Raw genomic sequence first — 21,368 nt, forward strand, 5'->3', positions numbered from 1 at the left:
TGGCCTCTAAGGATCACTTTTAGCGCAGGCGCAGCCCTACGGTGGAGCTGGTGGTTTGACTTCTGCTCGTTTTTCCTCCGTAGTTGGGCATTCCCTGGACAGTGGGTTGTGGGGGTTCTCTCCCTCTATTGATTTTTTTTTTTTTTTTTTTTTTTGGACACAGAAAGCGAGCACAAGCACGGGTAGCAGCAGGCAGAGGGAGGAGCTGGCTTTACGCGGAGCAGGGAGTCCCATATGGGTCTCCATCCGGGGATCCCGGGATCCTGGGATCATGATCTGAGCTGAAGGCAGACCTAACGGACTGAGCCACCCAGGCAACCCCTGCGGGTCCTCTCTTAAACGCAACCTTCAGCTCAGGGCCTAACCCTAACCACCTTCAAGGGTCCTCCACCCTTTGGAAAGTTTGGGAAGAGTAGAGGAAAGGAGGGAGGGCCCCTCTGTATGAACAGGTAGCCACAGGCTGCGGCCTTGGAACTCTCGGAATATAAAAATCTTATCAGCAGGAGGGAGCTTCTTCAGTAATTTCAGGGGCAGAAGCCCCGAATCGTGTTAATAGTGTTCCATCAGTACTGCTCCACAGGCGATTCCTAAGTATTCTGTCCCTTGGAGGCTTCTGTGCTGTGCCAGAGGATATTTCAATGGGCTTCCTCAGAGCACCGATGACGTGTTCCCCCCTTGCCTGTTGAAAATTGCCAACAGTTTTCTGATCACTAATTCAGTTTTGAGGCATTTTGACATTAAAAGATGGGAATGTTTTACCTGGGAAACAGAAAAGAGTTTGGGGATCCTAAGGGCTCTTTTCATTTTGTCCTGCGGGTCCTTTTCAGCCACAGCTGGTAGTGGTTTTTTTGCCAGTAGAATTATCTCGTGGGCCTTAAATGAATGTTGTTGGGATTCACTGCATTAGAAAAGTCACACCCACAGATCTCTGAGATAAGCTTTTCTCTACCTTAGACTGCTGCAATTTGGGGGTTACTACTTGGGGGGCCAGAAATCTGAGATGGATCTCCTTGGGCTAAAATCAAGGTGTGGGGAGGGCTAGGTTTCTTCTGGAGACTCTAGGGAAGGATTTTGTTTCTTACCTTTTACGGCTTCCAGAGACTGCCGGCCTTTCTTGGCTCCGAGCCCCCTGCAGTTGGTGCTGTTCTGCTCATGGCCACAAGGCCTAGCAGACAGGAACCCTATAATGGCCAGTGGGCAGTAGTGGTTTTCCTTGGTGTTGGAATCCCAACCAGGGCCACTGGGGGGTAGCCGAGTGCTTCACTCTCCAATAGGTGCAATTCTGCCTATTGCCACTGGGTGGCGTTCTTCATTGCCTTAAGAATGCAGAAGCTAAAATTCTCCTGGAAGTTCTGGGGGCAGAGGGATGGGACATGGGGTGTTGCGGGGCGCGGTGCAGATTTTCACCTTGGGAGGGGTAAAGCACAGCTTCTGCAGCTGCACCTGTCCTTTGGGGATGTTCCATCTGCCTTCCGTGGTCCTGTGCCAGGCTTCTGGGGCAGATTGAAGATTGTTAGCTAGGGCTGGCTCTGGTCCCTGTGGCATCTTCTGGTCTGATGAGGAGGCTCCCTCCCCCCGCCCCCAGGAAGTCCTGAAGACTGTGTGTCCACACAGTTTTCTGTGTGGAATCTCTGTGTATCCACAGTCATCAGTACCTATAAGTGGATGCTGGTAGCAATCGGAGATGGCTGAGTAGGAGTTGCCGAGGACTCAGGATTGGAAATAGAATAGGAAGAGAAAAATGTGTAAAGATTTCCCATGTCCCTTTGAGGCACTCTGTGCCATCCTTAGTTCTGGGTGCTTTACATCTCTCCGTTCATCTTCACAACAACCTCATGAGAGAGATAGTGTCATTATGCCCACTTTACAGGTGAATAAACTGAGGTTTTGAGAAGTTAAGTGGCTTGTCCAGGTCATGCAGGCCCTGAGTAGTATAACCAGAATTTGAACTAACAGAATTTGAACTGCTCTTCACCACTATGCTGCACTGGCTCCTGGACCCTGGGGTGTGGAGGAAAGAGCCCAAGGTAGAACTGAAGCCACAATGTCTTCCTTGCCCACAAGTTTTAACCCTCTCTACTTCCGTCAGTCATCAGCATCATCTCCATCTCTGCCCAGCTCACGTCCGTCTCTTCCACGTCACCTCCGTCTCTATGTTCTGTCTCCGTCTGTCAGCGTCATTCCCGTCTCTACCACCTCTCTCCTCGCATTCGCTCATCTGTCACCTCCATCTCTCAAGTCTCCTCTGCTCCATCTCTCATCGCCCTAACTCTAGATGCAGTAGCAGAATTATCAATAAGCAGAAAACCAGAAACAGTCTGAATATGGAACAATGTGAGGTTAAGTTCTGACATATTTATACAACAGAATCCTCTCTGTTGAATTTCACCAATATTTAACCACCTGCTCTTTGCCACACACTAGGACTCCCGTGGCAAACAAATTGTTAAAAGAATGCTGAGAGCTTCCATTTCAAGCTGGTGGACCGAACTCACACATTTCCCCCTTTCTCTTCCTCTAGTTCCCACTGAAATGACAGTGAAGATGTGTAAAGGGAACAAAAACCATAACAGAATTGAGAACAGGTTCAGAGGTAGGGGGCATATACCAGCCACTGTATATGAACTAGGGGGGGTAATTAAAACCCCCTAGTTCTTCATTCCTAAATATGGACAACCAGAGTTCCCCAGATACGTGAGATAAACCAGCTGCATAGAAGGACCATAACCCGATTAATTGGTTCCAGAGGAAATCAGAGACTAGGAAACAACTTTCAAAAAATGAAAATGTACAAATGGTTTCATTCCTCACAGAGGCTACCAAGTGTTTTTGAGAATGTGGAGCCCCCGGAACTCTTGTGCGCCGGCGATGGGAAAGCAGAATGGTTACAGCCATTTCGGAAAACCATTTGGCAGGCTCTTACAGTGTAGTTAAGGGTGAACTTACTACAGGACCTGGTAGTTCCGTTCCACATATAGACTTGTAGCAGGTGTTTACGGCAGCTTTAGTGATGATAGCCCTTAACTGGAACTCGCCCAAATGTCCAATGGAACGCTACTCAGCAATTAAAGGAAATGAACCGCTGGGCCACGCAGCACAGATGCATCTTAAAAGCACTCTGCTAAGTTATAGAAACCAGACACAAAATACTACAAATTATGTGATTCCATTTTGTAAAAGTCTAGAAGATGCAAAGCTACAGAGACAAGACTGACTGTCAATGGACATGAAGGAGCATTTTGGCGTGAGGAAAATGTCCTATATCTTGACTGTGGTGCTGGATACAGAGCTGTGTGTACATTCAACCTAAGTTAACAAGTTTTTATACCTGCCATTGTTGAATTTCATGGCATGTAAATAATGCCCATAAGAAAGCTCATTTTTAAAAATGAAAGTATGTATCCTCAGGGAAAGCCCAAAGCCATTTCCATCACAAAGAAAAGTAGAGGATGCTTTGAAAAAAGAAATATATAATAGGATATATTAAAAAATCATTGTCAAAGCACCAATCAAAAGGAAGCTGGGGTGGTGATACTGATATCAAAGGAGACCTCAGAACAAGAGCTATTCCCCAGGACAAAGTAGGTCATTTCATAATGCTGAAGGACAAAAGCAATCAATATTAACAATCCCAAATGTGCACCCACCTGAGCGATGAGCTCCAAGGTGCAGGAAGCCAAACCCAGAGGAAGTGCAGGGAGAAACAATCCACATTCACAGGTGAAGGCTTCCGCACTTCTCTCTTGATAATTGATGAAACAAGTGGACAGGAAGTCGGCAAGGGTGTGAGAGACCCGAGCCACTCCATCTGCAACTGACCTAAAGGACATTTGTGGCACACCGCGGATTCTCAACCCCATCAGTAGGCGTCTGGGCAGACGCTAAGAACGAGATTGTAGATACAGTTATTACATGGAAGATGTGGCTGCATGTGGACATGACCTTGCTTCCGGGAGGGCCCGAAGGAATTCGGACTTTGCTAAGGCTGAACGCTGTCCTGTATAATATGTAGCACATTTTATTGAAATCAGAGCAGCTGTTGCAGAATCTTCCAGAAACTCTCCCCACTGCGTTGCCCTGGACCCCACTGTACTTCCACTCCACTACTCCCCAGTCTCATTACAAGGCTAAACAGAAAAAGCTGAGGTGGGCACGTGGTGGCACTGCACAACCCATAAGTGAATAAAGCAGATCACAGAGTGGGAAGTGTGATGTCCTACTTGTGTCTAGTGATGCTAGAAAGGATATGTGTCGGGAGGAAGCTCTTTCGGGACAGACCCGAATTCTTTTTTTTTTTTTTTTAATACTTTATTTATTCATTTGACAGACAGAGATCACAAGTAGGCAGAGAGGCAGACAGGGAGAGAAAGGAAAAAGCAGGCTCCCTGCTGAGCAGAGAGCCAGATGCGGGGCTCGATCCCAGGACTCTGGGATCATGACCCGAGCCGAAAGCAGAGGCTTTAACCCACTGAGCCACCCAGGCATCCCTAGACCTGAATTCTTAAAAGAAGTTAACTCTGGAAAGCTAAACCTGTGAATAATTATTGTACCATTTATCCAAGTGAGTTAGTATTTGTAAAGTGCTTAGGGCAGGGCAACACCTACCAGACAGTTAACTGCTATAAAAATAATTATACTAAATAAATCTAGGATTTTCAATTTTCCTACCATAAACATGTATTACTTATATAGTGGATAATAAAAGTAATCTGTAAAAGACTTCTGGCTCCATTAAAGTCAATAGAAAAAGAGATGCTTTTTTGTTGTTAATGAGATTTGGTGACTAATGATCCAGGGCACTGAGCCCAAGGACGGAGTCAAAAATGACCTTCAAGTGCCAAAGGGAAGCCTGGCAGACCATGAGAAAAAGGAAATCAATAGATGTTCTTGGCAAGGCCCAGTCTGTGGGAGGCCTACTTTAGGGAAGGGATAGGAAAATGCCCTTCTCAAACACACAAAGAGGCCATGCCCTGATTTTCTGAGTCAAATCTTTATTTGGCAAACAAAGCTCCTTCCTGACAATGAAGCCACATGAGGGGAGAAGTCAGGGACCGCCCCTCAGAAGCATATCCTCCAGAAAATGAGGAGTCAAGAGTGCCCCCTCCTCTGCTGTTGCTTTCGTGACAAGATGGATGCGGTCTGTGGACAATGGACTGCAGGGCAACGAGGCCCTTCCAAGATGCCCCCTTCCCTGGAGACGCAGAGGGGTGGCGGGAATTGGACCCGGGGGCCGGGAAACCTCATGCCCATGGTCTGCTGGGCTGTGGAGAGCTGGGTAGGAAGGAAGCGCCCTGGAGGACAAGGCTCCAAGGGACTGCAGTCCTGGATTCCAGCTCCCTGGGGACAGACAGGGGCTCCAGGCTCTGGCTGAGGCCCAGCTTGGAGTCGCAGGCAGGCTCCAACCCCCGCTGAAGCCCAAAGCTGGGCCTGAGAGGAGAGGCAGCCACTCACAAGAAGGGGTTGTCATCGCCCCTCAAAATGGGCTGTGATTTCCTCCAAAGTCTTTCCTTTGGTTTCCGGGACACAGGACAAAGTGAAAAGGACACTGAGGATGCAGAAGGCGGAGGCAAGCCAGAAGGCACCATAGGGCCTGAGTACCTCCTGGAAAGAGAGGGGAAGGCCTTGTGTGGACACGGCAGAAGGTCAGGGGCCCTCGTGTGATCCCAAGCTGAGGCCCCGGACTGCCTTGCCCAGGCTCCGGGGAGTGAAGGAGGGTCTGGCCCAGCCATCTGGAAGCTGGACCAAGCACCGTATGGGGTGTGGATGTCGTCCGTCTGTCCGGGGAAGCTGATGCTCACTGTCACACCGGCTACCAAGTGACAGTGGGGCTGCCCCCGCACTGGGGTCGGCTTCCCGGGCCCCCAGACCTGTGCTCCTTGCTCTGCTTTGGCCCTGTGTTGAGTTCCCTGCCTCCAGAGGAGTCTCTTCTTGGTGCCAGCAGGAACGGGTGAGCTCTCAGATGGGGCATGTGAGCTCACAGGGCACTTGGGGCTCACCAGCCATGGGAGGAAAGCAGTTCCCTCCGGTCAGAGCCTGGCCACCCTCCCAGCGCAGGCGACCTCCCACGTCAGCTCCTCCTCCCCTGGGACCTGCCCCCCCCACGCCCCCTCGGAAGTTCTTCTCTCGGCCCTTTGGACACTGCACTCCCGAGTCACTGTCAGGTCCTTTGCCATCGCCTCCCTCCTTTGTTGCTCGTCTCCCCACAGCTCCCAGCAAGCCCTTCCCAGCTCTACTTCTCTGCCCTGGTCTTCCCAACGTGTTCCCCAGGGCAGCCCATCGGAGCGGGCCCAGGCCAGCCCCAGGCATCCACGCCTCTCATGGCCTGCCCCCCCTCACTCTAGCCCAGCCTCCTGGCGGTCCGTTCTCTCTCCGCCGTCCACTGCCACCCCAGTCCGGTGGGGAAGGGCACCCTGTCTACTCACTGCTGCCCCTGGCTCCTTGAACAGGCCTGGACCTAGTATGTCCCAGGAGGCGTGAGGGGAATGAATGCCTGACCGGATGGCCTGTCTGCTCCAGAACCATCCTCCCCTATCAGCTGGGGAGCCCTTGGGGCAGGATCCAGGTCTGTGTCAGTTCACGTGTGTGGAAGTAGCAGGATGCTAAAATGAACAGACGCTCCCACAAGCTTAAGGGGAAGGCGCCGTCATCCTCTTCTTCCGTTTTCCGCCATGGAAGCTGGTTCAGAGAGGGTGAGCGGCACACCTAAGACTGCACAGTGGGAAGTGATCAAGGCGGGCTAGGAGCCCAGGCCTGTCAACTCCAAAGCCAGGGTTCTTTCCTGGCCCATGTTCCCAGCGTCCAGTGGTGGAGGCCAGTCCTGCTGGCCAGGAGAGCCTGAAGTCTCCCAGATGGTCATAGCCTGGGTTCCTCACCTTACCTGGCCTGTCAGGCTTCCCCTCAGCCCTGACCAGGATGGCTGGTGTCCCAGGAGGGTGGCTTCAGCCTTCATGCGAGGCCACTGACCCTGAGTCTTCCGCGGTTAAGAATAATTCTGAATAGTGCTCCCTACCAACTGTGAGGGGGAGGCCCTCTAGGCCCGCACTCACCATCACACTGCTGAACTCTTTCGTCACCAGGAAGGCCATGAACCAGTTAGTGAGGACGCACACACCAGTGGCCACGCCTTTGACGTGCAGAGGAAAGATCTCCGACATGAGGAGCCAGGGGATGGGCCCCCAGCCCACAGCGAAGCCTATGGGAGCAAGAGAGGCATCAGAGCCCATGCGGACGGACCCTCGGGCTTGCCACAGCACCCTCGTGCCAAAGCCTCGTGGTTTCCAGTCCAGCCCCTCAGCTCTGCGCCTTCCTTCAGCAATGTCTTGGGCCAGTCCCGCCACTGCTTACGCATCAGGCTTTTCTCTCTAGAATGGGGTCATGATGGGGCCTGCTTGGAGGGCTGTTTCGGGGGGGTATTAAGTGAAAGGGATAGAGAAGGGCTTAGCTCAGGGCCTGGGACAGGTCGGGGCCATAAATGCCATGTGGGGACCCATGTGCTAGAGACGCAAGCTTGGCAGGCCTGGCTTGCTGGGAGCTTCAGGAAGCTGGTGGTGATGGGAGGGCCCCGTAGCACCCCCAACCTCCCCACGGACCCCCTTCTCACCGGCAATGAAGAGGCACACGCTGCCCACCGCCAGCCAGGCCAGCCCCACGCTGGCGCTGGCGGGCTCCATGGAGAGAGGCGAGAGAAGCTCCACGTGTGAGGAGTTGCCGGGGCCGCCCTGCGTCAGTCTGAAGTAGGCACCGAAGGCGCTGGTGCTGAACACCATGACCACACCTGCGAGCGAGGGTGGCGGTGGGCGGGGCCCTGGGACAAGGGGCTGCAGCCTGGGCGTGTGGCTGGCACTCGGGGCTGGGGTCTCGGTGTGGTGTGGCCACAGCAATGAGGCCTGGGTTTCTCTGGGAGGGTTGTAGGCACTGGTGCCCAGACTGGCGGCCCCCAGCCCCATCCCACCAGCCCTGGCTCAGACCTTGAACCACAGCCCACTCAGAGAACCTCCGAGGCAGAGCCTCCCTGGCCTGAGCAGCAGCAGGGATTTAACCCCCACGCGGTGGATGGTCTCTGGGTCCTCACCACGGCCCCCCTTGGCCCCCATTTCAAACCGGGGAAACTGAGGTTCAGAAAGGTGAAGTCACTTGCCCTAACAGACCCCAAGCTTCCGAGTCACTTCTCCTCCCAGGTCCTCAGTTTCCACGTTGTAAACGGGGCTCTGATGGCACCTGCCTGGAGGCTCAATGCGAGGGGTGAGGGAAGCTTCAGTGGCCCTGGGAGCGCGGGCCTGGTGTTGGGGGGGCGCCCACGTGAATCTCCGCCTTGTTCTCACGGGTGCTCGGCGGGCCTTTTCTTGCTGCCCTGAGGTGGCCTCAGCAAAGACCCTCAGCCTGTGGTGGGGAACCCGGCCTATGCCACTCTGCTTTCACAGGGCCAAGTCCTGGACCTCAGGCCTCACCTGACAAGGTCAGGAGCAGTCTCCGCCCAGCTCTGTCCATGATGAGGGCCGCCAAGGCCGTGAACAGCACCTGGATGATGCCCACGATGACCGAGGCCAGGCTGCTGTCCTGGGGAGATGGGCCGAGGTGGGTCAGTCAGAGACCCCGGGACTCGGCCTCCAGATGAGGCAGGCTGGGGCAGAGGCCTCTTTACCTTGAACTTGGCCTTCTCGAAGATGGTCTCTGCATAGAACATGACAGCATTGATCCCTGACAGCTGCTGGAAGGCCATCAGCGAAACGCCAATGATGAAGGGCTTGTAGATGCCAGGATGCCTCAGCTGGGCCAGACGGAAGCCCTGCTCAGACAGAGGCCGGTGTCAGTGCTCCTCCCTCCCCGCTCCTGAGGGACCACTGTCCTAAACCCTGAGCATCAGCTCCTTGTCACCCGGGCCTCGCATCAGGGACGGGTCCCCGCATCACTTTAGCCTTATCATTTGTAAGGTGACAAGATCCTCATCTCCCCATGCCCCTTTCTGGTTCGTTGGGGGGTACCACGAAGAGATGACACAGACTCAAAGCCAGGGGTTCCAGAATCCCACCAGCCCCAGGCTAGGCCTGGGCCGAGCGCCTCCCTTGCAGCTGCTGAATCCCTGCCACCCGCAGGCACGTGCTGGGAGTCCCATCTTACAGATGCAGAAAGGCAGGCTTAGGGATGTGAGGGTCACACAGCAGGCAAGTGGCAGAGACAGGGTCTCCCACCCTACAGCGCCCCACCTAGAACTCCGATTCCTCAAGTTTGCACGCCTGTGTTTCCCCTTGACCCAGCCGGCCTTTTCTCTTCCTGGAGCGGGAAGGTCAAGGCTAGGGCCCGGGTAGTTAGTGGGGCTCCAGCAGGCCCCTGCTTGCTCACACAGAGGACAAGGGCCCCACTTGTGCCTCCATTCCCCACGCGTGTGTGAAGCCGTGGGGATGGGCTGTGCAGGCTCCCCTGGCTGCAGAAGGGCCGTACCTCCCCGCTTCCTACCCACCCCCCACCCTCTGTCCCAGCCCACCCCGGCTCTGGCTCCGGTCCCTCACCTGGTGCTCAGCCCCAGCAGGGGCCTCCTCCTGGACCTGCTCAGAGCCCCACAGGAAGTGCATGGCGGCCATGGCTTCCTGGTGCCTCTGCCGGGTCAGCAGGAAGCGGGGGGTTTCGGGCATGTAGCACATGAGCAGCAGCATGAAGGACGCGGGTGCGCAGCCCAGAACAGCCAGCCAGCGCCACTCTAGGACCCAGCCTGGTGGGGGGGCAGGGGGTCAGATGTCAGAGCGGAAGTGGGCCAGGCTGGATCTTATCAGGCCGTGCCTGCCCTCTCGCCAACCCGAGGACTCAGCTTCAGGGGTGGGGGGCCTCACTACCTCCGCGTGGCTACGCTCCTGTTTGTCACCAATATTGTTGTTGCCAACTGGGGCTGGTAAGTATTGTAGAAATGCTGGTGGGTACGTCATGATGCTACATCGGCTCAGTAAGTATTTATGCGGCAATTAAAAACAGAATGAGGCATCTGCTCTTTGTCTAAAAGGTAGGGGAGGGAGAATGAATATGCACAGACTCTGCAAGGCCACCAAGCAGCAGGCGAGGCTGGTCCTCTGGACGGGAAGGGGGACAGCATGGGAGAGATGCTTCACGGAACACCAGTGGATCAACCGTCACAGAAGCTGATCAAGGAACATGCTGGTTAGGATGAGCTGGAGGGAATTCTATAGGCATACTGACAGCCGCGTGTCTGTCCCAAATGTCAATGTCTGCATTTGGCAGGGGGTTTTGTACCCTGAGGGGCCCCCCAAAGCAGCCAGACTGCTGGATGGTAAGTGGGCAAAAATCAAAGAGCCCAACCAAGATGTCGCCCACTCCGAAGAACCAGACGGCACGTACTCTGGTCCCTCTGGGTCTCAGGACATCCTTTGATAATTCTCATTGACAGCCTTGGACTAGGTGGGGTTCTCATCACTTAAAGACAGAGGAAGTAAGGCTCATTGGGGCAGTGTGACTGGCCCAAGGTCACACAGTCAGTAAGTGTCCCCTGACACTGTACTGTCTGATGTGAAGTCTCTCTCCACCCCAGTTCTGGTGAAAACATGTCTGCCTCTAGAAGCTTCCTCACGCTGACCCCAGCTCTGACCCTTGGGTCAAATTTCAAATTCAGTACTTGTATTTCTGAGAGACATGCTTGGGCCCTCCAAGCCCCTGGGCTAAAGAGTTTTAGGGGTGTCCCAGCCACCCCCTTGAGTCCTCAAGTTTGTTACTGCACAGTGAGGTACTGACCGAACCAGTCAGCCCCTACCCCCATTGCAATGGACTTCTTCCCTGGGAAGATGAGGACACCCCCTTCCCCAGCTCTCCCTGGAACATAGTCACAAGACCCACATGTCCCAGGGGCTCAGGGAGCTGGTCTATATGACAGGCTGTGTGACCTTGGGCAAGTCTCTTGACCTCTCTGAACTTCAGTGTCTACATTTGTGAAAAGGCTACGCAGCCATGAACTGGGATCAAAAGAGAGGCTGTGAAATACCTGCCAGGTAGGCCAGGAGGATGCCTGTGACGACCATCAGTTGGACACAGGAGCCCAGTAGCCCCCTCACTGTGGGGTAGGAGATTTCAGAGATATACACCTGTGGGCAGTGAAGAAGAAACTTTACTCGGGCTGAGAGTTCTTAAAACTGAAAAGCCTCAGCCCTTCAGAGTTGAGGAGAGCCTTGGCGGGGGGCTGCTGCAAGCCAGGTAAGCAAGCAGGTCCCAAGTCAGCAAAGCCCTCCCCATACCTCCCCAAGGATCAGCAGCAGGTGTTTTAAAGGGGAGTAAGAATATAGATACATGGCTTGCTCGGTGTGTGTGTGTGTGTGTGTGTGTGTGTGTGAGAGAGAGAGAGAGAGAGAGAGAGAGAAGGCCACAAAGCCTTTCAAACTTCGATCGCATTGTATGACTACCCTTGATCAAACCAGGTTCTGATGCAGTAGGTCTAGGGTGGGGCCCAAGATTCTGCCTTTCTTTTCTTATTTAATTCACTTATTTGAGAAAGAGCAGGGAGCAAGGGAGCGGAGGAAGGGGCAGAGAGAGAGGGAGAAGCAGATTCCTTGCTGAGCAGGGAGCCCAAAGTGGGGCTCCATCCCAGGACCCTGAGATCACGACCTGAGCTGAAGGCAGATGCTTAACCGCCTGAACCACCCAGGGCCCCCCGCAAGATTCTGCCTTTCTGACTACCTCCAGGTGACACCCGGGCTGCTGGTCCCAGAATCACACTCTCAGTGAGAGTGAGTGAAAGCCAACTCTTTGCCTCAGTTGCTACCAGTGACTGCCACTGTTTCCTCTGGGATCCGGGGTCAGAAAGGTCTTACCCATACTTCTAGGTGATTCTGTACCTTATGCCCACGAGTAAGATGGGCATGTTTTTGTCCAGTAACAAAACCCAAAACATAAAATCCGACTCAGCTGCTACCTGCCGCCCAGCAAATACAGGTAAAATGAGTGGTGGGAGCAAAAGGATGACCAGGGAGGACTCTGAGCCACTACTTTAATCTTGACAGGGTTGGCGTGTGGCTGGTGGACCATCCGAGCCTCGTGGCCAGCAGAACGGTTTACTGGTCACCCCGCAATTTCCGCTGCCAGGGTCCAAGCCCTCCACAAGCCACACCAGGGCTCTATATGCAGCTTTGCTTAATCCCTACAACCACTGCATGAGGTAAGGCCATTATTCCCATTTTACAGGGGAGGAAAGTGAGGCACAGAGAGGTATACTCTGCCCCAGCAAGTGAAGATCCCTGGATTTCACCTGGGTAGACGGCTCCCAAGTCAGCCTGGACAGTGGTGCACTGGAAGATGGGAAGCAGCGGGAGGACTAGCTCCTGAGTAGTGAAGGGGAACAGCAGAGCCCAGCGGCCTTTGCTGCCAGGACAAACAAGAACAGGATTTTCCTGCTACACCGTAGTCAGTGGTCCCAATGACAGCGGGAGAGCTAAGCTTTACTCTAGGCTTCTGTGACCACCCACAGATGGTATCTTATTTGTAGAGCAAAAGAGAGGCCTGGTTAAGTGGCACAGTCCTGGGTTCGAGTAATAGCTTCGCCACTGCCTAGTTGTGACTCGACAAAGGGCTTCAGTTTCTGAAGCTCACTTCATCTGTCATCGAGGATAACGGCGGCTCCTTCCAAGGCCGGTTGCGGGGTCGGGGGGTGGGGTGGGGAAGATAAAGCCGGCGAGGGGCGCGGTGCCAGGCACCCAGGACGCCACAGCCAGGGAGAACCACGCCCCCAGTCCTTCCCTGTCCTAGGGCGCGAGGCTGGGGGGCACTCACCGGGGCTACGAGCGAGGCAATACCGCAGGCCAGGCCGGTTAGGAGGCGGCCTCCGAGCAGCATCCACACGTTCTGGGCTGCGGTGATGACGGCAAAGCCGACCACGAAGGGCGCGGTGCAGAGCAGCAGGCTCAGCTTGCGCCCGGCGCGGTCCACGAGCCAGCCTCCCAGCACGCCCCCCGCCGCGGCTCCCAGGGTCACGATGGCCTGGGGGCGGGGCGACCGCACGGTGGAGAGGGGGCGCCACCGCGCCGCAGCCCAACCTCGCCCTCAACTCCAGCCCCAGCAGCCTCCTGGAAGAGGGGATGGGGGTCCCAGGCTGGCGGTCGGGGGTAGGGAGCGGGTGACCCCCGGCAGGAGAGCCGGGACGCACCGGGCAGAAGGTCTCAGTGCCCGCCCGAAGCCAGGTAAGCGCGGGAGACCCTCGCGCGTGGGGTGGAGGACGAGGGGCCCAGGCGGGGTGGAGGGTGAGCCCGAGGCCTCACCCCGAACCAGGAGGCGGCGGCGTCATCGAGGCGCAGGGCTGGGGACGCGGCGCGGCGCAGGCTCGGGATGGCCGGGGAGCTGTAGCCGAGCGCGAAGCCGAAGCTGAGCGGGCCCAGGGCGGCGGCGAAGGCGGCGAGGAAGACCCGGCGGCTGAGGGGAGCGCTGCGGTGACAGGGCGGCCGGTGAGCGGCGCCGGCCTGGGCGCAGCAGGAGGGGCGAGTCTGCGTCCCGGGCCCGGGTCACCCCCACCCGCTCACCTGCCGCCGGGCGGCCCCAGGAGCGGCTGCGTCTCCTCCGGGTCCTCCGGCGTCATGTCCGCAGTCAACGCCTGCTTGGTCAGCTCTGTTGCCTGAACCGCCACGGGTCCCGCGAGTGCAGCCGGTACCCGCCTCTCTGGGCAGAGCCGGCCAATAGGCGGGGAGGGGAGTCTTTGGGGTGGGATGGGGACGGCCAATGGGAACGCCAGGCGGTGGTAGCCTCGCCGCTAAGCACCACCCTCCAAATCAAAGCCAACCAATAGGAGAAAAGAACCGGTTGGCGACGCCCACTGGAAACGCCCTTAGGACCTGCCTAGCCAGTGCTTAGGTGGGGCGGGGTTTGTATGTGGGCCTGGAGTGGAACCGTCCAATAAGAGTGTGGTGCGAACCCAGAGGCGGGATCAGAAAGCGAAGCGGAGCCAGCCAATGAAGGGGTAAAGCGAGGATTGCATAGGCTCCTGGATCCGCCTCTCTGTCTAGCTTCAACCAATGAGGCTAGCAGCAGGACGAAGGTGGAGCCACTACACAGCGCACGGGACTTCCCGCACCGACTCAGGGCAGCGGCGCCTCGGCTACCTGGTCCGCTGTGCGGTTCCTGCTCTGAGTCAACTGGTACTCTGGGGCCGGGGTTCAACGCGCCTGGTCAAGCTCAGCCCACTGACACCCGCAGGGAGGAATGTCCTGGGCCGCTCTCTTTCCTCTCGCAACCTGGGCTGCTGGGGGCAGAGGCATGGCCCTGCGCGCTGCAGCCGACCTCGGTGCGGGTCAGATTGTTGACGGCTACGAGTCGACAACCACCAGGACCACCAGGACCTCGAGGTGCTGCGGAGCTGTGTTGGGCAGGGCCCTCATATGTGTGACTAATCGGGGCTTAAATGATAAACCCCGGGTTCCCAGTTAAGTTCCACTCACTTCATAGGCCATCCTGACTCTGGAATCTCCATCTTAACACCTGCCGTCTTGGAGTCTCCTGCGGCTATTAATAGCCAACTTCTTCACTTGAGCACCCAAGTGACTGCTGGAGGTAGGATGATGTTAGAGCTCTGATGTTAGGGCTCGGCCATTTGTACCCAACCCTTCTCTGGGTGAGGCAGCTGAGTTGGGAGTGCTGAGTAATTCTTGAAAGAACCAGGGCTATGAGAGTAAGAGGTTTGGCTTCTAATCCCTCTCTGGGCCTCTATTTCCTCATCTCTAAGTGGGGATGACAATATCTACCTTCCGGGATGGTTTTAAGCAGAGGCAATATCCACGAAAGACCAAGCACATGTGAGGCCCTCAAATGCTAGCCCATTTGATTATGAAAGTCGTTTGACCTGGTGCAACCTCCTGATTGTACTATCTTTAAAGACAGGCAACTGCCCATCTATGCTTCCACAGCAGCTTGTACTCGAGTTATAAATTCTTATCTCAGCACTTATCTCTGCTGTGTGATCACTTGTTTACTTCCCTCCCTCCATTAATGGATGTGACCTCTTCCTCCACACAGTGGGCCCCTGGTGTTTGCAGAGTGGACGAATGCCTCCAACTCCAAGGGCATATTGCTGCCAGGGGTAGGCAGAAGGGCTTATGTGGACGGGATGTTCCAGTGAGCCCAGCGAGCACCAGCCCTCCGAGCCACAGGCCCTTACAAACCTGCTTCTGCCCTCTGGATGGTGGTCTCCCTTCCCAAGGGTGCAGCATTCACCTCTTGGACCTTGTAAGCAGATATTGCTGCCAGACCACCTCCAATCCCCCTTTTATAAGCTAATCACCATCGATCTGATTAGTAGTGCCCATTTCTTGCCCTTTCTACATTCACTCCTCAGATTTGTGACTCTTGTCAAATCATGGGGCTGTTCTGATGCTTCCAATCTCTTTGGAAGAATGTTCTAAATAACCCTTGGTTTTCTTCTATTCCAGGCTGAGAAGCAAGAAACTCTGGCGGGGGGGGGGGGGTGGGGAGGACAGAAAGAACACACAGACAAACTCATAAAGCTTACAAATTAGTTTAACATGAAAAACACCAGTCAGATCCAACTGACACAAGGCACTCAGCCTGACTCTGTATGGTGGACAAGGGAGAGAGCAGAGCTCTGGGGTCAGAGAACTCAGTTTCAAATCACTGTCCCTTTCTGAGCCCTAGTTTACTTATTTGAAAAGCAAAAATAATAAAATCTAACTCCCAAAACTTTTCATGAGGTTGAGATTCAGCATGCGATGGGTCTTGTGTTTTCCCCAGATATGAAAAGGGTAGAAGGAAACACAGGAGGGACCGGCAATGCTGAGCACAGCGAGGGCCTACCCGGCTATACTTAGAAAGCGCTGTCTTCAGAGACAAAGAAGCTCTCTCCACAGTGTGCAAGGCCCACAAGGAGGTAGGACCCAAACTTCTGTAATATCTGTCAGGTCAAGGTCATGTCAAACACAGCTCTCTACATTCCCAGAGAAGGCTTACAGAAGAACCCTCAGCGATGCTTTCTTGGGGGAATGATTTAAAGTTTCTTTTGGTGGGTAATTTGGGCAAGAAGAGAGCTAATAAAATGGAATCTGTTAGAGTATAAGCCAGAGGTAAATTACCTTCTTCACACAGATTAACATTTTTACGGTGTCAGTGAAACTAGGTTTCCCCCTTTGAGCTCCCGTGGCTAAAGGCTGACATTTCACGGTTTCATTTGCACCTGGTCAAGCCCACATTTTCTTCTCACTTTGAGGGGGAGCAACAGAAGGCAGGTCACGAGAGGAGAAGCACAATCACTCGGTTCACATGAGAGAGCAAAGCAGACCTGAACACGGGAAGGGAGCTTGAGGATGGTGGTTTTGGTGGCAAGGAGCGACTGTTGCTGGCTGTATGACTGCAGAGTAACAACGAAACCAAACAAAATAATCTTAAGACTCTTAACAGGCTCCTACCCCTTTCTTATTCTTTGTGAGACACAAGGAGGGAGCAGGAGCTTCTAAGAACGAACCATTCAGCTTTTCTCAAAAGTCAACAGGCAGGGACACAGCTGGTTTCAAACTCAGTGAACTGAAACAGCAACAGGGGCCAAAGGTGCAGAAAGCAAACTTATTTATAATAAATTTAAAAAGCAATGGCTTTTCTTTATAAAAGAAACACATTATGTGACATAAATCAAAACCATAATGAAAAAATAATTTTTCCATCTAAGTATATAAAATATAAGAGAAGGTTGCAGTAAATAAGAATGAACATTTTTGATTTATTCAAAGTTTCAATCTAAAACCGCAATGAAATCTACCACCTTTATTACAAGGGGACGGATGGTTCCTGAACGGAAAGAAACTAAGGTCAAGGAAGATGGCACCGGACATTGGAGAGACCCAAACCGTCCAGGTGTGCAGAAGGTTTGGTCCAGTAGATCACGGGTGGGCTAAAAGCCACATTTTGTTGAGAAATGCTGTCAGAATTGGTTAAAGAGTATAAACCTCCATAAGAAAAATTAAAGATGGCAAACTCAATCCGGACCCTGTTTATTTCAGGTCAATAATGTCTTCATCCGAGGAGGCTGTAAGCTGAAAGGGGCTGCTGCCCCACACAGGGCTGCCTTCTCTGTCCGCCACAGGGTCCTGGTCAGAGCCCGTTGAGTGGTAGCGCCCCTCGGGGTTGGCTTCTGGAGCAGAAGGACTTTCCAAGGAGGCCGTGGTGATCCTAGAAGAGAAAAGTCACGTAACTGATCCCTGGAGAGCACTAGCGACCTGGGCCCCTTCCGTCAGGCAGTTTCCTGCTCATTTGAGCTCAGAAAGCCTGTCTCCCCCCCCACAACCCACCCATTAGAGGGGAAAGGTAGGGACATGCAGGAGTCATCCCCACAGGGTCTGGGGTCTGCAGTCAGCCAGCCCTAACTCATGGGCTACTGGGAGTTTTAAAGGCCAGAAGTGACACATAGGAGATGTCTGGGGTGTTTTTTGCCTTTCTAAAGGGCAAGTCGGATAATGTCACTCTCTGCCTAAAACCCTCCTGGGCTGGGGCTCCCTGCAGCCTGAGGATAAGGCTGACACCCCAACAGGTAGGGCCACAGACCACAGGATCTGCCCCTGCAGACCCTTCTGCTTCCTCCCAGCCCACCTCACCCCCTTGATTTTCTCTTGTACTCAGGACACTCTCTTGATAGCTGCAAAACCAATTTGACCAAGTTGAGGGGATTCATTCATTCAACGAGTACTCATTTGGCTTGTGAAAGCCCCCCAGGCCCAGTCTTTGGGCCGCTCAACAGGCCATGCCTTTCAGAGCCCCTGCTGTTCCCCTCATGCCTTCTAATTCAGTCAAAGCTTGGCTCAATGCCAAGCCCTTTTGACATCCCCCTCCCAAAGTAGAATTTCTACCCACTCCCCCATCACTTTTTAAAAATTTCCTTACAGCGCTTGTCACTATTGGAAATGACTTAATTTGCTTAATTGTTTACAGGTTTATGGTCTGTGTTTCTATACTAAAATGTAAAGTCCAGGAGGGCAGGACTTGCCACGAAATAGGGCTCAGTTTGTGGGATTAGAGCATCTGTGAATGCCAGCTCCCTCTGGGCCAGACTAATGCTAATTGGACCTGTGAGACCTGGCTGGGCCTCTGCTGGTGTTTGAGACCGTCCCTGCTCTAGGTGGGGGGTGGCCCGCACTCCTCATTCCTGTGTCACCCGCCGTCCAAGAATGCTGCAATTCCTAGAGTGTTTTTGTTGGCCTTCCCCTTGGCCTGTGGACCCCCAAAAGTGATCTGCATATCCCCAACACCCAGCTCAGGGCCTGGTGCTCTAAGAATGGGTGTTGAGTGAATTACTAGAGTCTGGACATGTTGCCCCCTTATCCTCCATTCAGGAGCCTGAGGGACACGGAGGCTCTTAGAGGACAAATCAGTGGGATTTAACAAACGTTCATGGACATGGGATATTGACACGCCGTTCACTGACGTGACGTCCGAAAAGGCTATCCCTATTTCTATTCCCACCAGAAGCATTAGAGAGGGCCTATTATCTGTCCTCCTACTGAGCACTGTCACTTAAAAATATCTCTGTCGGGGAGCCTGGGTGATATTGTCAGGTAAGCATCTGACTCTTGGTTTTGGCTCAGGTTGTGAGATCGAGCTCCACACTGGGCTCCATTCTTAGCGTGGAGTCTGCTTGAGAGTCAGTTTCCATCTCCCTCTGCCCTTCCTGCTCATGCTTGCTCTTTCTCTCTCTCTCAAATTAATAAATAAATCTTAAAAAAAAAAAAAAGTGTCAATCTGGTGAGGAGAAAAAAAAGAAAAGAAGGAAAAAAAATCTCTTAATGTATTTTTATGAGCTTCACTGAGTTGTCATTGAGGTTGCCCCCTTGCCTGGCGTGCCCCTTCCCCACCGGGGCCAGCCTTGGGGTCCTCAGAGAGGGGCTGGATGCTGATTCTCTGGCTATGGCATCATCAGTCAGCAGAAAGGGCCTCATGGCAGTGCTGTGACCCAAAGGGCCACCACCCTGAGCAGGGACAGCTGGGGATGGCCTGCTGTACCTGTCACTGCTAGTTGATCTCGCTGTCCCTGGCTTTGGGCCTCCTTGGCTTTCTTCTAATTGCTTCCGGGCTTTTGATTTGGGCTTTGGTGCTCCTTCTGACCTGGGTCCAGCTTCATCAGAGAGGCCTGGATTAGAGGGGAGAAGCACAGGTCAGGGGGTTATTACCTAACACTGGGCTGCCTCGGAGATAGAAAATGTCCTTTTATTTTTTTCTTGGTTGGTTACTGGTGCATTATTGGGTTAGAGTCAGGAAGCGTTGATAAAGTACATATTTTAAAGTAATTGGTTTTCTTGTAGGCAGAAGGGTTTTTTGTTTTTTTGTTTTTTTTTCCTGATCCTGAAGACTATATTCATAGGGAGGGAGGAAGGAAACTCAGAACGGTCTAGAGGAGGAGAGAAGAATCTATGATCCTACCACTGGAGACAATAATTCTCTAACTCCGGGGCTCAATTTCAGAAAAGCACAGTGGTTTGTGAAACAGCAGGCTGCAGATCACGCTTTCAGAGGGAATAGTGGGTTAAAATAGCAACATGCATACTTTGAGAGCACAGTGGAAGGCACTGACTTCTAAGACTGACCCACTTCGGTGGAATCAAAGCCTGCCCTTCAGGTGGCCGGTCTCCCTTCCCCAGGGGTCAGGAAACGTGACTGCAGGCCAGGGGTGCCCTAAGGTGATCTGTCCTTGCAGTTTAGGCCGTGCAGGTCCCAATTAGGTTTCAAACCAGTTCTTACTGGTTTAGCACATCCCTTCCTTTTTCTTCAGTTTATTTTCACCATTCGGAACAATAGTCTTTCTAGCCGGTCTCGCCTCCGCACAACTATCACGTGCTTCGTGCTTTTCTGGTCTGATCTCCCATCAGTGTTACGGAGAGAGAGAGTTCTACCAAATATCTCACATCCGCACCGTGCCTACAGACCTGCCCCCACGTCTCTGGGCTCTGAGAAGTCGTAACTGAACTGCACCATGAATACCAAAAACATGGTGAATTTAAACTTTCAAATATCACAGGTTATCTGAGAACTGCATGTTGTAAACCCTTCTAGACACTTTCGAGGAAATCCTACATATACAGATACTTATATTTTAAGAAATTGCATCAGACTAGATCTACTGTGTTGTCAACTGCCTTTTCCACTCTTAATCTGTTATGGGCAGCCTTCCACACCAATAAATACAGACTGACACATCGTTGTTGGGGGTAGACTGTATACTATTCCTAGGTGTAGCTGCACTATGACGGGTTTATAAATCCCTTGTTAAAGGGGAAGTTTCTTTTTTAACTCATTGTTTTCGAGGATGATTAACATCCAAAGATGAAACCAGCTGGCTTATTTATAAGCAGTAAAAACACAAAAACGGCCCGCCATTACCCAGCAATTCCCTGCGTGTCCTGCTGGCTATTTCTTTAATCTCCATGCGGGACAGGGACAGGGAGTGAGTGACGGGAATGGCGGCGATGCCTAGGCCGATGGCCGTGGGAGGGGTGACGGCCTTGGAGACTAGAGGCGACTTCAGAGGTCGTTCGATGCTTCTGCCCACAAGGTTTCTGAGCGGAATCTTGTACAGATTTTTGGATGGAGTTTCACCTGAAATATGATTGAGGGAAGAACATGAGAACTCTAAGCCAGGTCTGTACTATTTACGAGGGTGACTTCCGGTTCTTCAACCCAGGGAGCAGGAAAGAATTATGCTGCATGCTGACCTCTCAGACCCCATTAGGGGCAACAGAGGGATGATGCCCGATGGCTTTGGTTTTAAGGGCACCGCTTTCACAGGTACATGGTGAAAAATGCTCCTGCTACTGTCTCCACGTGCCCAGCTTCTAGGAGGACAGACAGCGGCAGCACGCCCAGAAGCACCCTGCCTTCTTGGGACTCCCGGTGCTTCCAGGGACAGGAGGAGAAATGGCTGATGTGCTGAGAAGCCAGGAGAAGCGCTCAGAGCCCAGCGGTAACCACAGCAAAGGTCTTTGGGATTCGTGAGCAGAGGCAGATGGAATGAAAGCTGAGTGCGTTCCGTAGGATTTAGGACTCTATCCTTTTGGCTATAAAAACCTACCAGATCATTGACATCCCTGAAGGAAAAACACCTTTGCTGGGGCAAGTTGTAATTTCTAGCCCTCAACTCCCTTCTCCCCATGGAAACAATTCTTTTCATAATGGGATTTTGGTTGTTGTTGTTACCATGAATTTCTTAAGAATGCAACCAATGCATTCAGAATGCAAGGCTTTATATATCTTTAAATAGTGACTTTGTTAGGCAGTAATCACATGTTGGTATTTGAGAATGAACTAGAGAAATCAGAATGGAGGGACTCCTGGGTGGCTCAGTCCATTCAGCATCTGCCTTTGGCCCAGGTCATGATTCCAGGGTCCTGGGATGGAGTCTCGTG

The 21,368-nt window shown here is 53.2% G+C and overlaps 2 protein-coding genes and 1 long non-coding RNA gene across 10 annotated transcripts in view; 1 reads left to right on the plus strand and 2 right to left on the minus strand.

Annotated features, from left to right (window-relative positions):
* Positions 1-481: 481 nt before the first annotated feature.
* On the minus strand, positions 482-13,640 carry SLC2A8 (solute carrier family 2 member 8). Of its 3 annotated transcripts, none has more exons than XM_059141372.1 (10): positions 13,503-13,640; positions 13,245-13,407; positions 12,760-12,966; positions 10,982-11,081; positions 9,507-9,706; positions 8,642-8,785; positions 8,448-8,556; positions 7,601-7,774; positions 7,047-7,192; positions 482-679 (listed from the first exon to the last, which is right to left on the minus strand). In XM_059141372.1, the coding sequence occupies exons 1-10, from the start codon at positions 13,556-13,558 to the stop codon at positions 497-499; spliced, it is 1,482 nt and encodes a 493-aa protein (XP_058997355.1). In that variant the 5' UTR covers positions 13,559-13,640; the 3' UTR covers positions 482-496. The 3 variants fall into 3 exon arrangements, with proteins under 3 accessions (XP_058997355.1, XP_058997356.1, XP_058997357.1); XM_059141373.1 differs by lacking the exon at positions 482-679 and adding an exon at positions 4,972-5,601; XM_059141374.1 differs by lacking the exons at positions 482-679; positions 7,047-7,192 and adding an exon at positions 4,972-5,601.
* Positions 13,017-16,556, plus strand: LOC131812217 (uncharacterized). Its single transcript, XR_009346283.1, has 3 exons — positions 13,017-13,166; positions 14,422-14,526; positions 15,721-16,556. It is a non-coding gene; the product is annotated as an uncharacterized LOC131812217 (long non-coding RNA).
* A 123-nt stretch (positions 16,557-16,679) lies between these two features.
* Positions 16,680-21,368, minus strand: part of GARNL3 (GTPase activating Rap/RanGAP domain like 3) — a 144,600-nt gene continuing 139,911 nt past the window's right edge. For 5 of the 6 annotated variants that reach the window (XM_059141362.1, XM_059141361.1, XM_059141360.1 and 2 more), the window contains 3 exons: positions 20,347-20,562; positions 18,973-19,099; positions 16,680-17,148 (listed from right to left, as the gene is read on the minus strand). In XM_059141362.1, the coding sequence (XP_058997345.1) occupies positions 16,971-17,148; positions 18,973-19,099; positions 20,347-20,562 (521 nt within the window). In that variant the 3' untranslated portion in view covers positions 16,680-16,970. The remainder of the gene's footprint in view (positions 17,149-18,972; positions 19,100-20,346; positions 20,563-21,368) is intronic. The other variant, XM_059141363.1, reaches the window with a different exon arrangement.

Source organism: Mustela lutreola, chromosome 12 (assembly GCF_030435805.1).
Source record: "Mustela lutreola isolate mMusLut2 chromosome 12, mMusLut2.pri, whole genome shotgun sequence".
Classification (NCBI taxonomy): domain Eukaryota; kingdom Metazoa; phylum Chordata; class Mammalia; order Carnivora; family Mustelidae; genus Mustela; species Mustela lutreola.